Source organism: Tiliqua scincoides, chromosome 8 (genome assembly GCF_035046505.1).
Source record: "Tiliqua scincoides isolate rTilSci1 chromosome 8, rTilSci1.hap2, whole genome shotgun sequence".
In the NCBI taxonomy this organism is placed as follows: domain Eukaryota; kingdom Metazoa; phylum Chordata; class Lepidosauria; order Squamata; family Scincidae; genus Tiliqua; species Tiliqua scincoides.
Genome location: NC_089828.1, coordinates 46,327,695 through 46,350,054, shown reverse-complemented (window position 1 = coordinate 46,350,054; position 22,360 = coordinate 46,327,695). Strand labels below are relative to the sequence as shown.

General features: G+C 49.6%; 1 protein-coding gene across 1 annotated transcript in view; it reads right to left on the bottom strand.

Annotated features, from left to right (window-relative positions):
• Nucleotides 1-22,360, bottom strand: part of SEZ6 (seizure related 6 homolog) — a 157,655-nt gene that overhangs the window by 26,686 nt on the left and 108,609 nt on the right. Inside the window, exons 2-3 of the mRNA XM_066636448.1 lie at nucleotides 6,085-6,828; nucleotides 2,345-2,481 (exon numbers count right to left, since the gene is read on the bottom strand). Of these exons, the coding sequence (XP_066492545.1) occupies nucleotides 2,345-2,481; nucleotides 6,085-6,828 (881 nt within the window). The remainder of the gene's footprint in view (nucleotides 1-2,344; nucleotides 2,482-6,084; nucleotides 6,829-22,360) is intronic.

The following is a 22,360-nucleotide window of genomic DNA, read 5'->3' as shown; positions in this document are numbered from 1 at the left end:
AAAATCCGGAGCCGGAGTCCCTGAGGCAGTTCATGGCTAAACACAGTCACGTTCTGGCAACTCCTGCGACGCCGCTGGAACCAACCGTATTGGCTTCTGCCTTTCCATTGGACCATTTCAGCGACGTGGAGAGGGGGGATTTGCTGCATGGGTAACAGTCTATCCTCCATACCTACTTTACCTAGGCTTCGCGCACTAGAGAGGACACTCTGTTCCAGAACATTATTCAGAGTGCGATACCATAGTCTTCCAAGACTGAAGGATGCCAACAAGAATTTCTGCTGCTTTCATCTGTGTTCCCAGGTGGGTGGAGGGCAAGATGGACAGAATGCCTGCTAGTTAGTGATGGCACCCGCCTCCCTGCCTCCCAACTTCACCCATTTAACTGGGTAAACTGGGAATGAACTTTGGAGAGATAGCTTTTGCTCTCGTCACCAAAGCTAGAGAGCCCAGACAGAAGGAGGCTAGCTTTGGGAAACCCCCTTCCCAAATTAACAGGGAGTTCTCTTAAAATCTAGCAGAATGTGCAGTCTGGGAGATGTGGCAACCCACTGTCTCCTCCTGAGAGAAGAACTGAGACCAGGCAGGTAAAAGTACGAAAAGATAAGTGTATTTAAAAGGCTGCAAAATGTCAGAGGAATGGAGAGGAAAATGCAAGGATAAAAAAGACGCTTGTCCAGCAAGAGGAGAGAAAAAAAAAGTTTGGCAAGGATATTTTAAGGCAAGGGGCAAATAAAACTGGATGTGGCTTCTAGGGACTTTCTTTTATATTCTCATTTTGGTCTAGGTTCTGTACCCACTCTTAACAAGATGTAGAGTCAGGTGCTCCTGATGTCAGACCTGGGCAAATGCAGAAAGGATGGGTGGGCACATGATCCCCCCCCCTTTATATAACTTGTGGGCATTAACCAGCCTTTTCCTGTGGAATTGGAGCCTTGAGATCACTGGAGCCACTACCATTTCCCACTCCTGGAAATCAAAGGGGCTTCAGAGGCCAATGAGCCAAGTCCACTGGCTCAGAGCATACTGCATGCTGGTCCATTGAGAAAGAAGATGCTCAAACAATAAAGGCCACCACAACAGGGCAAACACAGCTGTGACCTTCAACTAGCTCAGCTGCCACCTTCAGACTCTGAGGCATCACACAAGACTTTGAGGTGATAGAAATATCCATAACAAGAGAAAGGTAGGCTGGGGGGGCAACAGAGATGCTTGCCACAGCTTGTCTGTAATGCAAAGGGTGGTGTAGTGGTTCAGGAATCTGAACTTAGATCTGGAAGATCCAGGTTCAAATCCCCGCTCAGCCATGAAGCTTCCTGGGTAATCTTGGACTATCTCTAAGCACCGCCTATCTCACAGGGTTGTTGTGAGGACAAAAGGAGGGGAGGAATCAAGTACACCATCCTGAGCTCCTTAGGGGAAGGATGCTATAAAAATGGGAAAAAAGAAAGAAAGCCAGCTCAGGTCCCCAGATCTTAAACGATTCTGTCTGTATATAAGGCAGGCCATCCATAAGATAGACTGAGAATGTTGCATCAGGTGGTGGATGGATGGGCAGGGGGTACCTGACCGCCCATCACCACTGCTGCTGCTTCTCCTCTTGCTCTCTGGATTTGTAAAGAAGGAGAGGAACAAGGCAGAAGAGGAAGTGTGCAGGGAAAAGGAGTGATGGGCCAGAGCATCTCCCTTTTTGAATCCAGGAAGTGGGAAGAAGAGGAGACGAGTGATGGTGATGGTTGATGCACTATCAGGTAAAGGGATGGTATTTGGTATCCCCCTCTTGGTACTGGGGTGGCCCTGCCGTCATTACTTGCTGCCCCTCATGCCCACTGCCCTCTCTGAATTTCCGCATCCATGATTTTTCAACCTTTTTCATCTCACCGCACACTGATAAAGCTCTAAAATGGTCAAGGCACACCAAGCATTTTTTGACAATCGACAAAGCACACTACACTGCAGGCAGGGGGCTCACATACCCTAATGGCCCTACTAATAAATTATCCTCCCCTAAACTCCTGCAGCACACCAATGTGCTGTGGTGCACTGGTTGAAAATTGCTGTCCTACTTCATGTCCCCTTTCTCTAATTCTCCCCCCCCAAGTCTGAATCTTCTGCAAAGTTCTTCAGCTCCTCCATTACCACCTCCGACAGAATGTTCATTTTAATATGTGCCACTGTATTCACTCACATTCAACCCCTCCTGTCAAAACCCTGAGAGGTGTTTCTCTCTCCAGATGTACCCTGACTTTTGTGTTAGTTTGCCACTGAGCTTTTCCTATTACTGATTCCTATACAAGGTATCCTGAAACACTTCCTTTGCATTCTCCAGCTTCCAGACACTTACCCGGATCTCTACGCCATAACCAGGGTACACAGCGATGGTGTAAATGCATTCGAGGGGGCCTCCCTCATATGGGATGCTGGACGGCAGCGGAGAGGCCAGTGTTCCTTCGGGGCCAGTAAGATTCCAGCTGCAGGGACCTGAAGACGAAGAGGACATGAGGAGAAAAGTCTTGGAGACCTATCTGCCATGTCCACCATGGCTAACCCAAGGCTTTTGCTGCCTTGGACAATTTACAACTTGCTGCTTACTCCCTTGTCTCTGTTCATCCCAATGCACCCCTCACACTGAACAGCATAAGAATCCCCCACAATATGATCAAGAGTTGCCTGCAGTCTCTTGTTGCAGTATTTAAGGCAGCGGCATCATGAGGCTTTGTGTCACCCTGTGTGGGAGGCCAGCATGTCACCCCTACGATGAACCTCCTCCCATGCAGTGGGTGGGGCAATGCCCCTGGCAGTGGGCATGGTGATGTGCCATTGCCCCACCCTCACTGGTTTTGGGGCTATGCCTTTTGATTGAATAGATATATTTCAACAAGGTTTTTTCATTGCATTCTGCCTGAAATTGCACATTAATATATAATATGAGGGTATTATTCGAAAATACCAAGATTTTAAAAATTTTGGCCGGTAGTGGTGTCACCCTCCCGTGTGTGTCACCTGGTGCAGCCTGCACCCCTGCACCCTCTACCAATGCCACCAATTTAAGGTCTGTTGCTTTTTACCCTTTGCAACAGTGCCTACTCTTGCTTACTTCAACCTAACAATTACACCTCATTTGAACTGCAGTCCTAAAGCCCTTTGGGCCAGGCTATAAGCACTCTGTGCTGAAAAATGAGAGTGGATTAAAATTCTACACCACAATATCCCAAATCCAGGGCCACAAAACCTGACTTTTGCCACCTGCATACATGGTACAAATGAACAATGGTTCTCCTTGTCATGCATAAATTAGTTCTGGTTTTGATAGCCAGTGGGTGGGACCAGAAGCTATCGAAAGCCCCACCTCCAATCCAGTGGAAATCTCAGCTCAAAACTTAATGCAACAGGAAGGACCTGTGATTAGGTGTTTTAATTTTTTTTTTAATTAATACCAGCCATTTGGGGGTAAGGAGTGGATTGCAAACATAGAGTTGGTGAGAGTGGTTTCACCCTTTCATTCCATAATACTTTCCCAATTAAATTCACTTTTCAAGCACTAGTGTTTGTCCCTTGAGCAGAAATCATATAGGTATAGTACTTCTGTGATACTTATGAATGCAGTATTTACTTGTTATCCCCTGGGGGCTGGGGATTAGAATAGGCCCTCAGTTTGGCTGTACTTGTCGTAAGAGGCGACTAAACAGCCTCCGGGTAGATGGGACTCGTCAGCCTGGGAAGGCAGCTCATCTGAGAGAAGGAAAACTCTGATCCCAAACCTCCACTGCCTTGTGGCTACATCCAGTTATAGAAAAGGCTTCAGGAGTCAACCTCGAGGCAAAATCAGGAGCCAGAGTCCCTGAGGCAGTTAGTGGCTGAACACAATCACGTTCTGGCAACTCCTGCGACGCCGCTGGAACCAACCGTATTGGCCTCTGCCTTTCCATTGGACCATTTCAGTGACGTGGAGAGGGGGGATTTGCTGCATGGGTAACAGCCTATCCTCCATACCTGCTTTACCCAGGCTTCACACACTGGAGAGGACACTCTGTTCTAGAACCACCATTCAGAGCGTGACACCATAGTCTTCCGAGACTGAAGGATGCCAACAAGATTTACTTGTGGTGTAAATTCCAATTTTTAAGAGGGGCAATCTTAGTTAAGAAAATGGCACCAGGAAAGGGTTAACCCCCTCTCTATCACCAAGATTCTGATCTCATTCTAGCCCCTCTATAGCTTCGATTCATTTTTTAAAACAATGCAGGAGAGCCTAATCACAGATCTCTTCCATTGTGTCGAGCTTGATCTTATATTCATCAACTTCACCAGCGTCTTGAGACTGTGTTGTTTATGCAGTTTCAACCGAAAGAACTAAAAATGGCTTTTGTTTTAAAAAGAAAGCACTGTTTTTCAAAAAGACAAAATCTGCAGACAAAGCTACATTGTGAAAATATCCTGCATTTTCATGCCCAGTCTTTCAGAGAAGCTCTGCAGTACCAAAATGATGACTGGGCTGGGGCACCTCCCTTATGAGGAAAGGCTACAGTGTTTGAGGTACAAGTCTAAACAAAAGGTGCTTGGGGGGGGGCATGATTGAGACATACAAAATTATGCAGGGGATGGATAGAGTGGATAGAGGGATGTTCTTTTCCCTCTCACACAGCACCAGAACCAGGGGACATCCACTAAAATTGAGTATTGGGAGAGTTAGGACAGATAAAAGAAAATATTTCTTTATCCAGCATGTAAGTAGTCTGTGGAACTCTTTGCCACAGGATGTGGTGATGGCATCTGGCCTAGATGCCTTTAAAAGGGGAATGGACAAATTTTGGAGGAAAAGTCCATCACAGGTTACAAGCCATGATGTGTGTGTGCAACCTTCTGATTTTGGAAGCAGGCTACCTCAGAATGCCAGATGCAAGGGTGGGCACCAGGATGCAGGTCTCTTGTTGTCTCATGTGCTCCCTGAGGCATTTGATAGGCCACTGTGAGATACAGGAAACTGGACTAGATGGTCCTTTGGCCTGATCCAGCGGGGCTCTTATGTTTTTATGTACCGTTTGCACATATTGCGTCCCTATCCAGCCCTCTCCCTTTCTCACTCCAGATTAGCAAGCTACCTCTCTGTACAGTCACCTGTTGCCCTGACATTCTTGGTCTGCCGTAAATATTGACCAATTTGGGGAAGAAAAATGAGCTTTTGTTCCCAACACTGGAGAAAAATCCATTCTCAACCATGGCTTTAAAAGGAGACAATTATCGCAAAACAGCGAGAGACGCACACTTCGTTTATCTTTGGCGGGGTTTTCCAGCTGCGTAGGAGCAGGCAGAGGAGTGCTCGAGAAGGGAAAGGCCGTGATGGATCTGACCTAGAAGGACATAATCTAGTGGGAAAGCTCTCCTGCACCACTCTCTGCCATTTCAACGGGGCTTCTTCAGGAGAGCTCTGCAGCGGAATTATTCATGCTTGTATGCATGTGAACATATGAACATAAGAACAGCCCCACTGGATCAGGCCATAGGCCCATCAAGTCCAGCTTCCTGTATCTCACAGCGGCCCACCAAATACCCCATGTGCATGTGTGTATGGAGTGGTGGGGGCGAGGTGCACGTGTCTGCAGTCACCCAGACATTTCTCAGGCTGGTCCTGAGCAGGGCACATCAATCTCAGAACTGATCTCTTCCCATTCTTCCTGTTTTGCAACAATCATCCTCCAGATTTTGCCCTCGCTCCAATCTGTTTTTACTTCCATCATTATGCTTCCCTAAACAGTGTTATTGATCGAATGAAATTAAACTAGCAAGCTTTTCACAGCCTGAATGGGCTTGATAAAAGCCAAGCATATTTGTAAAGCCGGGCAGCTACGGCGCAAGAGCTTTGCCAGCCCTCTCTTCGATGGCAAGTTAAGATAACTTTGTAACAGCTCAAAGCCGGTATCTTGCAAGATCTTAGATCTGGGCCACCTGGCACCTCAGGTTCATGCTTCTGTTAAGCATGCTTTAGCGTCTGGTTTGGTGAGCCTTCGTCTTCCCTCCCATTCCAATCCCGTTACTTGAACGTGAAAATGAATACTGTACTTCCCTTCCGTTCACTGCTCTCACCTGCAGCTGGTACAGAGGTGATGACCGTGGTGGTGGTAATGGTGGTTGTGGCTGTTTCCTCATCCTCAGTAGACACCATGCTGGGGGTGGAAACTTCATGCTGCGCTGTGGGGGCTGCAGTGGTTGGGGTGTCCCCAGACACTGTGGCTGAGTCTGAGTTGGGGAGACCACCCTGGTAGAAGGCCAGTGTTGGGCCCACAGGGGGTCGTGTGTGCCCAGACTGGGAGCTGGTTTCAGGGGCGGCCTGGCCTGGCTTGGCCCATGGCACCAGGTGGCCCATAGCTGTGGTGAGCAGATCAGCACCAATGGCAGGCTTCACCATCTCCGGGGGCCTCTCTGAATCCCTGCCTTCAGCTTTTTCACCCAGCAGGGCTGTGGGGCTTGCTGTCGTCACCGCTGCCATGGGTGGTGTGGTGGGTGCTGTGGTGATATCAGAAAGAGCTGGGCGGCCATCTTGGTTGGCCATGTTGTTTGTGGAGGCCAGTGCCAGGTTGGCATCAGGCAGTACAGGCCCAGGGCCAACCAGGCCAGCAGCCAGGAAGGGTATCTGTTGCAGGTAATCTTTCTTCAGCAGGGCTTCATGAAGGAAGTCCTCCAGGAGCGGGTGGTGGTTCAGCAGCTTTAGGGTGGGTGCTGTGGTGACAAAGTGAGCCTCGTGCTCCAGCTCATCTGGGGTGGGGGGCACTGTTTGCTCCCCATCAGCCTCAGAGCTTCCTGGTCTATTGGGCTCCTCAGGGTGAAGGCCTGGAACAAGGAAAGAATCATATGATGAGAAGGGTGCGGATGAAAGCAGCGGAAATAACACACCCAAAGAAGAGATAACCCACATTGCTGTCATGGACCAAAGATCCATCTGGTCCAGCCTTCTTACTGCAACACTCAAAACCAGTGGTTACTGAGCAGTGAGTTCAGCAGACCAAGGAGTGGTTGGGGTGAAGTCTGGCCTGCCTGATGACATTGCACTAGCTGGATTGCATAGACCAGTAGTGAACCCAATCTGCACCGCTGACACTGGGCTGGAGCTTGAAAAGACCAGGAATCGTAGCCTCCAGAGACCACACTCTCTGGCATCTAGACCAGATGCCATCACTTCATCTTGTGGCAAGGAGTTCTGCAGCATGCAATTAATTTGTGGAACTCCTTGCCACATGATGTGGTGAGGGCACCTGTCCTAGATGTCTTTAAAAGGAGATTGGACAGATTTATGGAGGAAAAGTCCATCGCAGGTTCCAAGTCTTGATGGGTATACCTTGTGGTTCTAGAAGTAGGCTACATCTGAATGCAAGAGAATGGCAATAGGATGCAGGTATCCTGTCTTGTGTGCTCCCCGATGCATCTGGTGGGCCAGCCTGAGATACAGGAAGCTGCACTAGTTGGGTCTTAGGCCTGATCCAGTGGGGCTTGTTCTGAACCTGGGCCCCCTGCAGAGCCAGCCCTTTTCAAGTGGATAACCACATGAACCTGCACACCTGTGCAAGAAACAGGCCCAGTCAGCTGATGGAGAAAAGTGTGAGACTTAAAACCAACTTGAAACCTGTGGCTTGCCTCTTTGAAAGCTCTACACTCTACACAGGGACATAGTGCCTGAGAGTGGTGGTCTGAGCCCAGGGAGATTTAAGGCTTCCGTCCATCTCTGGTCCTTGTTGGTGCAAGTTGCTGACTTGGTTCTGTCTGTGATCTTTTGCATCTCTGTCCTGCCTTGTTAGATAACACCCTCACTGACACTGGTGTGTGCCACACAGATTCCCACCCAGGGTCCAGGTGTGACAGCCAGAGGCCTCTGGGAAGCACATCAGCAGGTCATCGTGCTGATGACTCTCCCCTGTTTGAGCATCTGGTATTCAGACAGCAGACCGGTTCTGCACACAAAGTTTCTATTGCTAATTGCTATGGTTACACCTGTCCTCTGAGAACATGGGAGCTCATAGCTCACAACATCATAGCTCAGTGGTGGAACACTAAGGCTGCCAGCTCTTTTGAAGCACAAACATCAGCACTAAGGAATGTCCTCTGGCAGGTCAGAGAGCGGAGCCCAGTGGGATAGCAGCAGGTCCTAGGGACACCTGATAGGAGCAGTGGATGGCAGCTGATAGGGCGGCTATGCTTGTTGCCTCTTGGGGGATATGGATATGGGATATCCTAATGGATATGGGGAAAACAGGGTGAATAGCGAAAGCTTCACGCAGCTCGGCTTCTCAGCTGCTTCAAGGTCTCATTCTCAGTCCAGGGAGCTGGTGGTATCCTTGAACTGGCGACCTTCTGATGTTATCTTTGGGCTAACAGAGGCTCTACCCTCTAGACCAGACCTCCTGCCCATGCAGGATGCATCTAACATGGCACCCATAATAAGAATGTAAGATAAGACCTGCTGGAATAGACCAAAGATTCATTTTGCCCAGCATCCTGTTTCCTACAATGGCCAACCATGTGCTTCTTGGAAGCTCACAGATGAAGGCAACAGCCCTGTCTAGCCATTGCCCCCTGCAACTGGCCAGGGGCGTAGCTGGTCCCCCTGGCACCTGGGGGCTGTGATTTGCAATGTCACCCCCCAGTGCCTGACCCAGAAGTAATTGCGGTGACATGATGACATCACCACCAATTACGGCCAAGTTACTACAGCACTCTGAGTGGTTGCAAGCCACTCTGAGTGGTTGCAAGCCACTCTGAGCAACCAACTGCTTTTTCACCCTTCCTTTTCCTTGACAAGTAGGAAAAAAGGTAAAAAAGCAGTGCCCCTGGACTGACACCCCCTCAGGAATGGTACCTGGGGCCGAGTACCCCCCTGGCCCTGCCTTAGCTACACTACTGCCATTGGCAAGCAAAGGCAGACTGACACTATTGGGCTATGCAGACCAAGAGTCTGCATCAGTTCAAAGCCGTTTTATAACCCGCCTTGCTGGATTAGACCCATGTTCATGGAGCCAAGCATTTAGCAGCCAGCCAGATGCATCTGGAATCTCACAACCGGGTCCTGAAGGTGACAGCCTCTCCCAGCATGGTTATCAGAGACAGGCTTCCTCTGCCTGTCAGATGCTTTATTTAGCTGCAGGGCCAATAACCCCGGCTAAGCCTGGTTTCTCCATGAATTAAGCTTTTCAAAAGTTATCAAAGTTAGCAGCCATCATCACGTCTGGGGTCCACCTGGAGGCGGCTTTAGAGAGGGGTAAGTCACCAATTTGTGGAGGATCTTTTCCCGATTCTGCGGAGCCAGGTTTCCGCGTCTCGGCAGCGGATTTAATACAATGCAGACTTTGTTCTGCTCACTAAGCTCAAGAATGGAACGGGGAAATCACTTAACCAATTTTCTCGTTTAACAAAAGGAAAGAGCATGGCAAAAAAAAAAATCACACACGACCCAAGAAGGTTTAAATGAGGATACAAACAGGGCATTATTTCCAACGAAAAACAACAATATATACCACCCGGCTGACAGCTTAGGTTCAATAAACAATTACACTCAGGAACTATAATAAGGTAAAGCAGCCGGGCTCTTCTGTAGTGTCAATCCCCAAGGCAGAAGCTTTGGAAAAGGGACCTCTTTAAGTAGTCGAGGCAGCTGCTTACAAAGACAAACTCCCAGAGTTTGCTGTTAGGCCAAACTTAATGGACTCATAAAAGCGACAAACAGCATGGTGAAAATGAGACAGGTGCAGTCAGAAAGCTTCGCTGGGATGCCCTCCCTAAAGTGTTCTGAACTGTTTCCAGGGCTGGCCCGTTCATGAGGCTGACTGCCATGGGGAGAGGGAGTGTCCACAATCCTCCTCTGTTTGCCCCCCTCTATTATTCCTCCTTCCAGTGGAGGTAAAAACCAGGCGAACACCTCCATTTTACTCCCACCGCCAGGAATGACTCCGAAGGGGAAGGGGAGGGGGTGCTGGTTTGTGCTTTGCACCTTCTCCAGCTATGTCACTGACTCCTTTGTTTGCTCCCTGGATTTGAAAAGGAAGAAGGGATGCTGCAAAAAGAGACATGTAGAGGAGAAGAGAGTGTTCAGATAGAGTGCCTCTCAGGAAATGCTCCAGCCCACCATTCGCCTCTCCTCCCCTCTTCCTTTCCAAAGGAGGTGGTGATGGAGACAGTGGCAGTGGTTAGGGCTGATGTACCACTGGGAAAACGGGAGATATTTAGCACGCTGTCTCTGGCACTGGGAGGCTGGCCCTGAACCTTTCAGAAACACACTTGGCCTGTTTCAAAGTACGTTCAAGGGAGGTGTGTGGGTAATGCTTAATTTCCAAACAGAGAGGTGCTGGGGCTCCCATGAGTTGCATGGGAGGGCTGCCATCCGCCTTGAAAGGAAGCCTTAATAGTTTGCGCAGACAGGCTGGATTTTTCAGTGCGCTCCGCACATGCTCAAATGTACTTTTCTTTAACTTGGGCTTGTTTCATATCTCCTTTTTTAAAAGAAGGGTATGACTCTAATAGGAGAGAAGGGATCCCAGATGGGACCTGGTTAAAGGAGGAGAGCAGTGGCGCGGGGGGTGGGGGAGAGAAAAAGCCGCAAAACGAAGACTGAAAACGTTATCGACATGCTACAGATGTAAACTGGTTTAAGCCGCCATTCCCTTGCGCAGCTCCCGTTCATCCCTGTACATTATCTCCTAACTAAGCTATGCACACAGAGCCATTTAGAGCCGTTAGACTGAATGGTAGGCTGCTTTCATTAGCCCGTAATGAGCCATCGAAAATGCCTCCCTGGTGAGTTGGCCTCATTCACAGCGCAGTGGCTGGTGGATGCGTGGGCACCTGGAGATGCCACGTAGCACGGCCTCCCCAGGAGGTGGCCTCCTTGACCCAGAAACTGGAAATTCTGTTTATTATTTATATCAGTGATCTTCAACCTTCAACACCACCAAATAAAGTATGAGACTGGGGACTGACCCAATCTGCCCACTCCTGCCCCCACCCACCCTGTTTTCCCCAACCTCTTTTGTCTTCACAACAATCCTGTGAGGTTACAGCTTAAGCAGGGCTGGCCTTAGGAGCCTACAGGACAAGACAGGGAGAAGTGGCTAGCAGGATTATATCAAGAATTCAGTTTTGATAAGGCAGTATCATTATTGGATTGGATCCAAGCCCTCTATGGCTCAGGCTTTGAAAGGCTGGCTTGACCCCCGAAATGAAGCTGTGTGACCCCATTGGTGTCACGACCCACAGGTTGAAGAGCACTGATTTATAGGTTCCACCAGGGAACATTTTAAAAGTAACAGCTTATCCTTGCCCCAAGAAGCTTTTATAGGTACAGTTCCTGTAAGAGCATGGGATGGATGCAGCTGCCTTTGTCCACCCCCCCCCCCCCGTCGGCTAACATTGAAACATTTCTGCCCATGTCGTTCTACCTGATGCCATGTTTACCCACCACACATGTGATATCCACCCCTTGAGCGTTCAAGCCTGATACATAATGTGCGTGATATGTAATGAAGGCCACACCTGAAATGTAGCAGAACAAGTAGGGCCAAATAGATGCTCGTTCTGCCCTGGCTAACTTAGCTCCTCAAGCATTGCAAGTGACTCTGGGGCTTGCCTTTTGAGTCAGGTGCGTCTGCAGATGCCCTAGATCTCGTCTGATCTAGGAAGCTAAGCAAGGTCAGGCCTGGTTAGTACTTGGATGGGAGACCGCCAGGGAATACCAGGTGCTGTAGGTATAGGTTGCCAACCACCAGGTGCGTCATCATCAGCAGTCCTGAAAAATACTGGCAGGCTGGGTTGCTTGTGGAATGGAGCCCACCTCGGATCTCTCATATCCTTTCCAACTAGGCTTGCCAACTGACCAGGGGAAAAATGCTCTTGAGTTTTTAACCGCAGCCTGATCTGTCAACATCCACTTTTCACAGCATGGAGGAAAGCACCATTGCCTGCTCATATCTGCACTGCACATGAAACTGCTGTTAAGGGTACAGCTACAGCAGCTGGTTGAAAAGTTGGCAACCTTTAAACATACAGGAACACTCTGGTACTGTATTTCATAAAACCAGAGCCAGAATAATCCTCCCCATCTTTGAAGCGTCTTAATTGCTTCTTTACAGTGGCAGCCATGCCGTAATTAATCTTCACACAGCCCTGCCCTGCATTAGCTCCTGTTTTACATGCTAATTGACAGCATTATGTCACCAGGACCTCTGCCCCGGCCACCTCACCCTGGAACAGCTCAGCAGAGAAGGAGAGGGATACTAATACGACTCCAGTTTGCTATCTCGGCTCCCACACGCACAGAGCCATCACAACAGCCCTGAGACTGAAAGCCCAGGAGGATGGGCAGAGGCAAAGGAAGACCTCAGGAAGGCTCCAGATCCTGTGATAGCTACTTCATGTAGAGGAGAGGAGTTCAGCAGAGACTGCGGGTCATGAAAGGGTGAAAGAAGTAGCTGCTGTGAAATTCCCTCTTCCTTGCAAGTGTCACCAGTGCAGATGCTTGACCTCCGCAGTGCATTTGGCCACCTTGAAGCCCCTGTGGTGAAATCAGGCCAGCCATACAGGTGGGGCCAGCCCAAGGGCTCCTGATGCACGCCAAATCCTGACCTCCTCATACACAATGATGCGCCAGCCTCTGATTCCCCCTGATCTCCCCTCCACATCTCCTCTTCCTCTCTGCCCCTCTCTTCCTTTTCCAATCCAGGGAGTGGAAGCAGGAGGAGGAAGAGTGGAGGGGGCAGATATGGACTTCCCCAACCTGCTGCCTGAGGCAACCGCTTCAGTTAGCCTCACGGATGGGCCGGCCCTGCCCACCAGGCCTGCTCAAGGTGGTACACCAAATGTCCTTACTTAGTGGTGTGCCAGCTACCACCTCAGCTGCTGCTCCTCGTCTTACTGTATTTGAATGGACAGGAAGAGGAAGTGTGGAGGTGAGGAGAGCACTAAGCTAGAGTGTCTCAGATGCTCAGTCTCTCTTTGTTCTGGCATGATTTCTCTTGTGCTCCTTCTTCCTTTTCAAACACTGCAGTCGTCCCATGGGTGGCCCTGCATTCACCTACCAGGCTCCCCACAAACCAGGCCAAGCAGTGGACTGAAAGCATGGAGGCTAATGGTGGCAAGCCACCAAAAGTGGCTTACAGTACAAGCAGCACCAGGTGCCGTACAGAAATTGTACAGTGGAACCTTTGGTCATCTCTGCCATCACATTGCCAGGAAAAGCTTCCCTTGCTACATGTCTGGGTATCAGATGCTATTAAAGGCGCAGGCGCAGATATACTCAAAGAAAATGTGGCAATGTGACTGTCACCATTTGGAAGCCGGAGAGCAGGCCACCCGCCCACAGGTGCTGGTGTACCCAAGAGGGGCCAACGCCCCCTACTCAGTGTGAAATGAGAAGGAATCCACTCGGTGGCGGCTGCTTAAAGAGGTTAACTTGCCCCCAGCATGGAGGGAATTATGTTTTAATAGAATCCATTTATTACACCATAAAAGTTAATGAGTTTATACGGAAAGGCGCCAGGATTCCTTTTAAGGTCTTAATAGGGGATTAGCACAGCATCCCAGACTCTGATGCAGGCTTGGCTCGTTAACTGTGGGGTTAGGGGTTTTGTGTCAGCTCCCAAATTCTCTTCCCCCCCCTCCCCTGTTTTGCTGAACCAGGGAAGCCAGGCCCCTGTGAAGAACAAAAGCCAAAGCCTTCCTGCAAAAGACCCTCTAATCTAGATGCTCTGCTTTCCCCCCTTTTCTATATGCGTGAGCTTAACTGGAAGGGTCTTTGTACATGCTCCATGATCCTCTTGTTATTGCTTCCTATAGATTGCTTGGGTAAGCCCTGACACTCGGAAAGAGTTGCAGGGCAAAGCAACATGCTCTGGAAAAAGGCCCTGCAGCCATTAGAAGCACACATCAATAGGAGGTGGGCAACAAAGGCTAGTCAGGACTTTTGCACATGTTGCAGCTGGGTTGCCAGCTTCTGAACTGGCACAGGCTCCTGTGCTCTGGCAGCAGCTTGAACTGCAGATGTTAGCAGGGAGCAATGTTTTCTCTAGCCTAGTTTCACCTCCTGATTTGTGCATGTCCAGGCATAAGAGGAGGCCTGATTGGATTTGTCTGTGCACCCCTACCCGACTACCCCCAGTGCTAAATTCTCCCCTTCCCCCTTCCCCCAAACTCTCCAGCTCAGCCCGATGTGCCCTCCCCCATCATAACTCGTCTGCTATAACTCTTTCCCTGCTGCTCCCTTGATGGCGCTGATAATGAGATGGAACTACTGAATGGGCACTTGCGTGCCGGCAAAACGGGTAAATAAATTGAAATACTAATAACGGCCCCATCAGGAGAGAGCGGCGGCGTGACCCAGATGACTGAGGAAGCGGCAGCTGCCGCAGCTACAACAGCACAGTGGGAATAAAAATGCCAGGCCCGTTCCTCGCAACCAATGCGACGCATGAGAACACAAAGAACACGACCTGGCAGGATTAGACCGCAATGTTCCAAGCAGGATGCCAAAGAAACAGCCGATCCCTGCTTGCAACAACAGGATTTCAGATATACTGCCACTGAATGCGGTGGTCCAGTTTAGCTACCATAGCTGATAATACAGGAGAATGCCTGAAAGGTCTTAACTGTTGAGTCTGCAGGGCAGTGGGGTAGCTAGAGGGGGTACAAAGCACTAAGTTTTGCAGGCACCTGAATGCACCTTACAAGCAGCCCCTCCCCTTTGGAGCCATTCCAGGAGGTGGGAGCAAAATGGAATTCGTTTTTTAAGTGTCATGGAAATGAAATGGTGAGTGAATTTCTATGTCATCTGGTGGCTGCTAAAAGCACAGAAGCAAGGCCAGGGGGGGAAAGGTGGCAACTTGTTCACATGGATATTTTGACTTCAAAAGAGGAGTTTGCTACTGCGGAGGAGGAGGAGGACCAGGTCTGCAAGGAGCAGCTACAGGGATTGTGGGAGCAGCTGGCTCTTTGCTCAGCACCAAGAAGCTCCTGGCGGAGGTGTCTGTTTAAAAAATGAGCCGAGGCTGCAGCTGGCAGGAACAATCCTAGTGCATCATCTGTGGCTGTGGAATGAAGGAAGGGCCGGGGGAAGAGGAGCAAATGCGGGGCTGGCTCGGTGCAGCCTTCCTTGCACAAATCAATTTTGACTAGAGAGAGGAAGAAAGGAATGAATTAAAGAAACACACAAAATAATCAATAGTGCGATGTGAGTGAGTGAGTGAGAGAGAGAGAGAGAGAGAGAGAGAGAGAGAGAGAGAGAGAGAGAGAGAGAGAGAGAGAGAGAGAGAGAGAGGGAACGCCAGCAATGACAGCATCTAAATGCTCCATAGCTCTTAGGTAAGGTGAGGCTTACCCCATAGGCCTAGAATTTAGGGCCGGCTCATTCATGAGGCCAACTGAGCAGGTTGCCTCAGGCAGAAGATTGGCCCAGGGGGTGGGGGTGGGGTGGACCTGACTAGTCACCAGTGCAGGCACTCTGCATTGTGTCTGGCCACCCTAACATCCATTTGGTCCAAACCCCAAGTGGTGAAACTGTAGTGTCAGCCAGCTGTTGATTTTCTAATTCCAGTCACACACGCAGGAGTGCAATGTTTCTTCCACACTACAGCAGATATAGCATATTCTGAGAACATACTTGACCCTCACCCCCCTTTGCCCCTGCTTTTTACCCCTTTGCTTCTGCTTGTTGGGTTCTGTTGTACCTGAGCATACACCTCTCCAAGAAAGATGGGACGGTGGCATTAGCAATCATACACATAGGTAGCTACTGCGCTGCTGTCCTTGTTATTAAAGGATTTTTCTGATTAATGAATGCCACAGCTTGAGTGCAAGGAAAATAGGGGTGAACAATGGATGGATGATGACATAGTGGGAACCCCTGTAAAGAGCGAGGAAACAAAGTACGGCGATCCTGGACTCAGAAAGCCATCTGGTAGGGGCCACAGTTCGAAGCGGAAGACACTTCAGTCTCCATCTGCAAAAGCTGGAATGGTTTCATTTGGCCTCATGGAATAAGCACCACCTGCCCTCAGAGCAGGCCAGCATCCTATGTGCCTCTGAATATACAGTATGAAGCTGCCTACTACTGAGTCCGACCCATGGTCAGCCTAGCTCAGTGCTGCCTGCACGGACTGGCAGCGTCTCTCCCAGGTTTAAGGCAGAAAAGAATCTTTCTCCAGCCCTATTGGGAGATGCCAGGGTTTGACGTGGGCATTTCCAACACATAAGCAGGTCCAGCCCATCCATGAGGCCAACTGAAACCATCATCTTGGACAACAGTTTGGTGGGGGGTGCCCATCTCTCCACCAGCTTGCCTCCACTGATCTTCCTAGAGGGGCCGATTTTAACCCTTTTCATTTCACGACACTCTGTTAAGGCACACCATTCTTTTTTTGACAATCAGACAAAGCACATTGCGTTGCTAGTGGGGGGGGGGTTCACATCCCCCAATGGCCCTATTAATAAATAATCCTCCCCCAGACTCTCGAAGTATACCTGCGGACGACTCATGGTACACCAATGTGCCACGGCACACTGGTTGAAAATAGCTGTTCTAGAGGGAGGAGAGTACTGGGCTAGAACATCAGAGAATGGAGGAGCAGAGGCTGGCACATCATTGAGTAAGGGGGGGCAACACTTGGCATGCAGCCTCAGGCATCAGGAGGTCTTGGGCTGGCCCTGCATACAAAAAGTGCATTCTGTCACTGAGCTACAGCCCCCCCTCCCCCGCTGTTATGAGCCTTCCCCCCTTTCAGCTCTGCTCTCCTGTGGGTCCCTGATGAAGCCTTCCCCAAACCAGAAGCAAGCTTCCCATTCTCAGATATGGCATATATGGGGGGCAGATACTAGGGTATGGTGCGCAAAGCCAGTGTGGCCAAGAGGTTAATGAAAAGAGACACCCTGCCTGACAGGGTCATTATTCATGTTTGCTGCCCCAGCTCAGCTTTTGCAAAACATGATTCAGTGCTGAAGTCTGATGCTAACAAACCCTGGGGTGGGAGCTTGCAACCAGATGCTGTGTGCATGTGCGAGCATGTAGATGTGTGTCACAAGAGCACTGGAACATACTGGGTGGGTTGTTCCATCAGGTGTGATGGGATCATTTAATCACTCTGAGACAGTAAGAAGCAACTTCAAAAGAGGCTGCCTGGGTGCCTGCACTGAGTCCCTGCTCCAGCAATCAGGCAAGCAGCCAAGACTCATGCAGTGACATGGCGTAGAGTGCGACGCAGAGGGGTCCACCACAAGGCCGTTTTGTATGGTTCTCTGATGCCAGGTGGTCTGTACCAGTGGCGTCACTAGGGTTTGCATCACCTGGGGTGGGAGGTCAGCATGTCACCCCCTTGATGAACCTCCTCCCATGCAGTGGATGGGGCAAGAACATGGGTGGTGGGCGTGGTGATGCTTCATCACCCAGCCCCTGCTGGTTTTTTGGCTATAACATTTGATAGAATAGAGATATCTCAACAAGCTTTGTTCCATTGCATTCTACATGAAAATACACATTGAATGATATATAACATGATGGTATTATTCAAAAATACCAAGATTTTAAGAATTTTGGCCAGTAGTGGTGTCACCCCCCCATGTGTGTGTCACCTGGTGCAACCGCACCCCCTGCACTCCCCTAGCGACGCCACTGGTTTGTTCAAAGGCACATGTTCCAGGCAAACCTTTTCAGGGGTGTAGGAGCAACGTAGCCTTCTCATTCAGGAGAATGTGTATCTATCAGAGATTAGGAGACCGTAGCAACAACAACTTCCTCAGGCATAGCCAGGTTGCTGCAGATGACATGAGGAGGTAAGCGCTTGCTGAACTGGGACCCCAGATGTGGTTCCCCAGAATCTCTACCACCTTCTATCAGGCTTCCGGTCCGACTTGTTCTCCTGCTGCCGCCATAAACCTCTCCCTTAAGGGGATGAAGTTATGGCCTGATGCCTCCATGTTGACATTTATATGTCGTGCTTTTACGCCCTGAAATTACAATGGTCGCTGGCAGCTCCCAGGTACTGAAATGGGGGAGGGCTGGTGCTTTTTTTTAATGGGCTCATGCTCCACTCAGGCAGCGCAGGAGATTAAATGTCACGTCAGCTGCCAAGTGGGAGCGAGGCCGAGAAGCTGTGAACTGAGCTGGTGTGTGCAAATGTGGGTGTGCACACGGTTTGTGCAATGGGTCCTGATTAGGGTTGGAGGAGAGGACCAACGGGAGGGGAGCATGCAGCTGCTGTTGTTTCTGCAGCTTATCTTCATTAGAAAAGCGGGCAGAGGAGTTGGCAAAGCAAGGCTGAGGGCAAATGCCTGTCTATCAGTCATACCTACGGTTGCCACCTTTTAAAGAGGAGCTGTTCCTGTGATCTGAACAACCACTTACTTGACCGTCGGAAATTTCTCAGGTGACCCTTTTCTCAGCATGGGTGTAATGGGATGGAAAAAACCACAAGGCAGGGTCTTCCCTCTGGCCATGTGCAGAGTGTCTTTCCTCTCTGAAGGCAATGCTGCTATATGGGTGCTATGTGGCTTAAGCAGTCTATAATAACTAAAAAGAACCTCCAAGGTCAGAGGCAGTCAACTGCCAAATCCCAAATGCGGGGGATGAGCAACAGTGAATGGGCATCTTCTTCATGCCTTGCTTGTGATCTAGAGCAGGGGTCTCCAAACCCCGGCCTGGGGGCCAGATGCGGCCCGAGGAGAGCCTCTATCCAGCTGCCGGCCAGCCTCTGATCCCCTGAGAGCCTCTGGCCCAGTTGACCAAACACAACCAGAGTTGTGCTTGTGGGGTGGGGTGGGGGTCCATTTAAGTGTGTGCTTTATTTCTTGGGCTGTGTTGGTGCTTGGAGAAATCCTGGACATTTGAGCCCATTCATTCATTCATCCATCTAAGGTCTGTCTTTAATGTATTTAAATTTTCTGTTTAATATTTTTTTCCTGGTCCTCGACACTGTGCCAGATATTTGATGTGGCCCTTTGGCCGAAAAATTTAGAGACCCCTGATTTAGAGGCATGGTGTTGACTGCTGTTGGGAGGCCGCTATAGAAATACCTGTATTATTATTATTATTATTATTATTATTATTATTATTATTATTATTATTATTATTATTATTAACAACCTACTCACTTGGGCTCTCCTGATGCAGCTTCATCCAGATCTCCTGCTGATGCCTACGTGCAGTATTATCTTTCCCCCTATGACAAATAATGAAAAAAAAATCTCCCCAGCCAATTCCCAATTAACATTTATGCAAATGTTTGTGCTCTAACAGTGCCCGCCTGTCCAGAGAGCACTGGGCCAGGACAGATTGAATTGGCAGGTGCTAAGAATCCATTAAGGGCCCCTGACAGGCCGGGCCTGGCTCTCAGTTTGTACAATGATAAGTAGGCATTAGAAAGCAGGTGGGCTGGGCACGCGGTGGCGGGTGGCACTGACAAGAGCAAACAGGCCGCCTGGGTGAGGTCGGTGGCTAATCAGGAACCTGACAGCACGCCGAACTGGGCGCTGATCGTTCCTGACACGAATTTGCCAAAACAAGGATGACTCAAGTGGAAGGTGCTGGGTCAGGGGCTGGCAGATGGAGGCAGCCATGGTCTGGGGCAGAGATGAGAGAGAGTCTCCAGGCTAGGCATGGTGGGGCTTTAAGGTCCTCTGGAACGAGGGTTGCCTGCCAACTCTCAGACAGTCTCTAACCTTCCATTTCGTATGTTTGACTCAAGCTTGGTATTTTGTTGAGCAAACCAGCCAGTCCAGTCCAAGACCTCCTGATGCCCGAGGAGGCATGCCAAATGTTGCCTCTCTCACCCAGTGATGTGCCAGCCCCTACTCCTCCCACACGCTAATGTTCTCTAACTCCACACTCTCCTCCCCTCTACATTACTTCTTCTTCTCTGTCCCCTCTTCCTTCTCCAGTCCAGGCAGTGGAAGGAGGAGAAGGCATAGTGGAGGCAAGAAGGTGGAGAGAGATGGGCTTCCTTCACCAATCTGCTCCCTGATGTAACAACTTCAGCTGGACTCATGGATGGGCTGGCCCTGAGGATAAGGGACCAGGACCTAAGTGAGACAGTGGGTGGCTGTACTTAGAGGGTATAGGGAAGCTGAAGCTTGAAATCAAGTGGTAGGAGAGTCTACTTTGTTGTCCAGTCAGAAACAGAAAGGCTGGTTCCTAGTTAGTTATCCCAGTAGTAGGCTATCAGTGCTGGATTCCCTAACCCTTCACCAATCTACTACCTAAAGTAGCCACTTCAGCTGGCCTTATGGATGGGCCAGCCCTGCAAACCAGGCATGCCGAACTGTGCATACACATGAAGAGTCCCTCTGCACATTCTTGGCTGTGCCACGGCTGCAACCAAATGAGATGGTAGAATAGACTGCACCATGTCAAACTCTAGACAAGGGATTCAGAGCCCGATCCTATGCATATCTACTCAGAAGTAAGTCCCATTGTAGACAATGGGGCTTACTCCCAGGGAAGTGTCGAGAGGATTGCAGCCTCAATTTCTGAATTGTTCCTTGTACTGCAAAAAGCTGAAATGCCAAGGAGAGACATTCTAGCCCACCCATCCCCTTCATGCTCTACTAGTTTTCTACTGGCATGGAGCTTTTCTAGTTTTACTAGTTTTTTTTAAAACATGCACAAGAGAACATCCATAAACGGGATTTCCCAGCAGCAGTTTGAAGTGCTACAGTTCATCCTACCGCCCTAGGACTCTGTTCTGCTGCCTGTGCAGATTCAGTGGAGGTGGTGAGACCCATATGGAGGCTGCATGACCCACCGATTGAAAACCATTATTTAGAGCAAGGGTGCCCAAACACCAGCCCTGGGGCCACTTGTGGCCCTCGAGGCCTCTCAATTAGGCCCTCAGGGAGCCCCCAGTCTCCAATGAGACTCTGGCCTCTGGAGTTTTGTTGGAGCCCACACTGGCCCAACACAGCGTGAGGGCAACTGTTTGATGTCTCACGTGAGCTGTGGATGAGGGTTCCCTCCACTGCTTGTTGTTTCACATCTGTGATGCAGTAGCAGCAGCAAAGGAAAGGCCAGCCTGCTTTGTGCAAGGCCTTTTATAGGCCTTGAGCTATTGCAAGACCTTCATTCATTCATATCATCTTTAATATATTCATTTATGTAAACTTACGTAAATTTATTCAAATTTTAAATGTAAATTAGTTCTTTTTCCCCCTGGCCCCCAACACAGTGTCAGAGAGACCATGTGGCCCTCCTGCCAAAAACTTTGGACACCCCTGTTTTAGAGAGATCACCTTCACCTTCATTTGCATTTTGCGTACCAAAGCCGATTTATGAGTTTAGCTCCTGATTCCGAGGCAACCAAGCTGACAGCGCCATGCCCCTGTTCTCTCAATCAACCAGCGTTTTTCAGCCATGAATGCAAACTCGCTGGCTTGTTAGCACTGCCAGAGTCAAGAGATGTAGCCAGACTGCTCAAAAATACCAGCTCAAAAACATAAAAGGAGCCAGCAAATTCACGCAAGGAAGGCTCCATCGATGGCTTTGCCGGCTAAGGATGGAAGCTCTGTACTCAGCGGCCGTCAATCTCTGGATTTTGGGGACAAACCAAAGAGATGTTCAGCTCCATTGTGCCCTGCTTGTTTGCTCCACGGAGAGAGAACCTGGACTTTGGTCTGATCCACTAAAGCAAATATTAAAGATGCCCTTTCCTTTTGACAAAAAGTGATAAAAGCCTATGCAAGAGATTTCAGCAATATGCAAACTTGAAATGCGACTGATTGATTTTCTGTATCTTAACTCACTAACCCAGCGGTTCTCAAGCCGTGGGTCACAATCCACCAGCAAAGTTCTCCAGCCGTGGATGACAACCCACCCATCAGCCATGGGTCACAACCCAAATGTGACCCAATTTTTGGTGGGTCACAAAACTGACAAGCTGATAGCTGACAAGGAAAATAGATGAAGCCCCGTGGAAACACAAATGGAGCAGCACAGGTTGGGCTGTAAGGGTTTCCGCGAACCTGTATGCTTCACAGAGGCCAATATGGGGTGTGTTTATTCTGCGACTAAGAAGGAAGGAATGGAAATTAGGTCCCAAGAACAGCCCTATACCACAACCTGTGCACCTCATGCCAATCTGCATACTGGATGCTCAACCCTTACCCCAAGCCCTCATCCATCCATCTCATCCATCCATGAGAGCTAGAAACTTGTTTTGTTTTTAAAGGTTGAAATTCTCAGGAACCTGAATGTTGGGTTCAGGCCCACAATCTGCAGGTCTTCTGATCTCCTAAAGAATAACAGCATATGCCAGGGGCCTTCCAAAAATATGTCAACCCTTGTCCCAGCCCTCTTAGGGATTGGGAAATGGTGCCCCCCCGTCCACCCCGTCCTTCCAACCTCCCC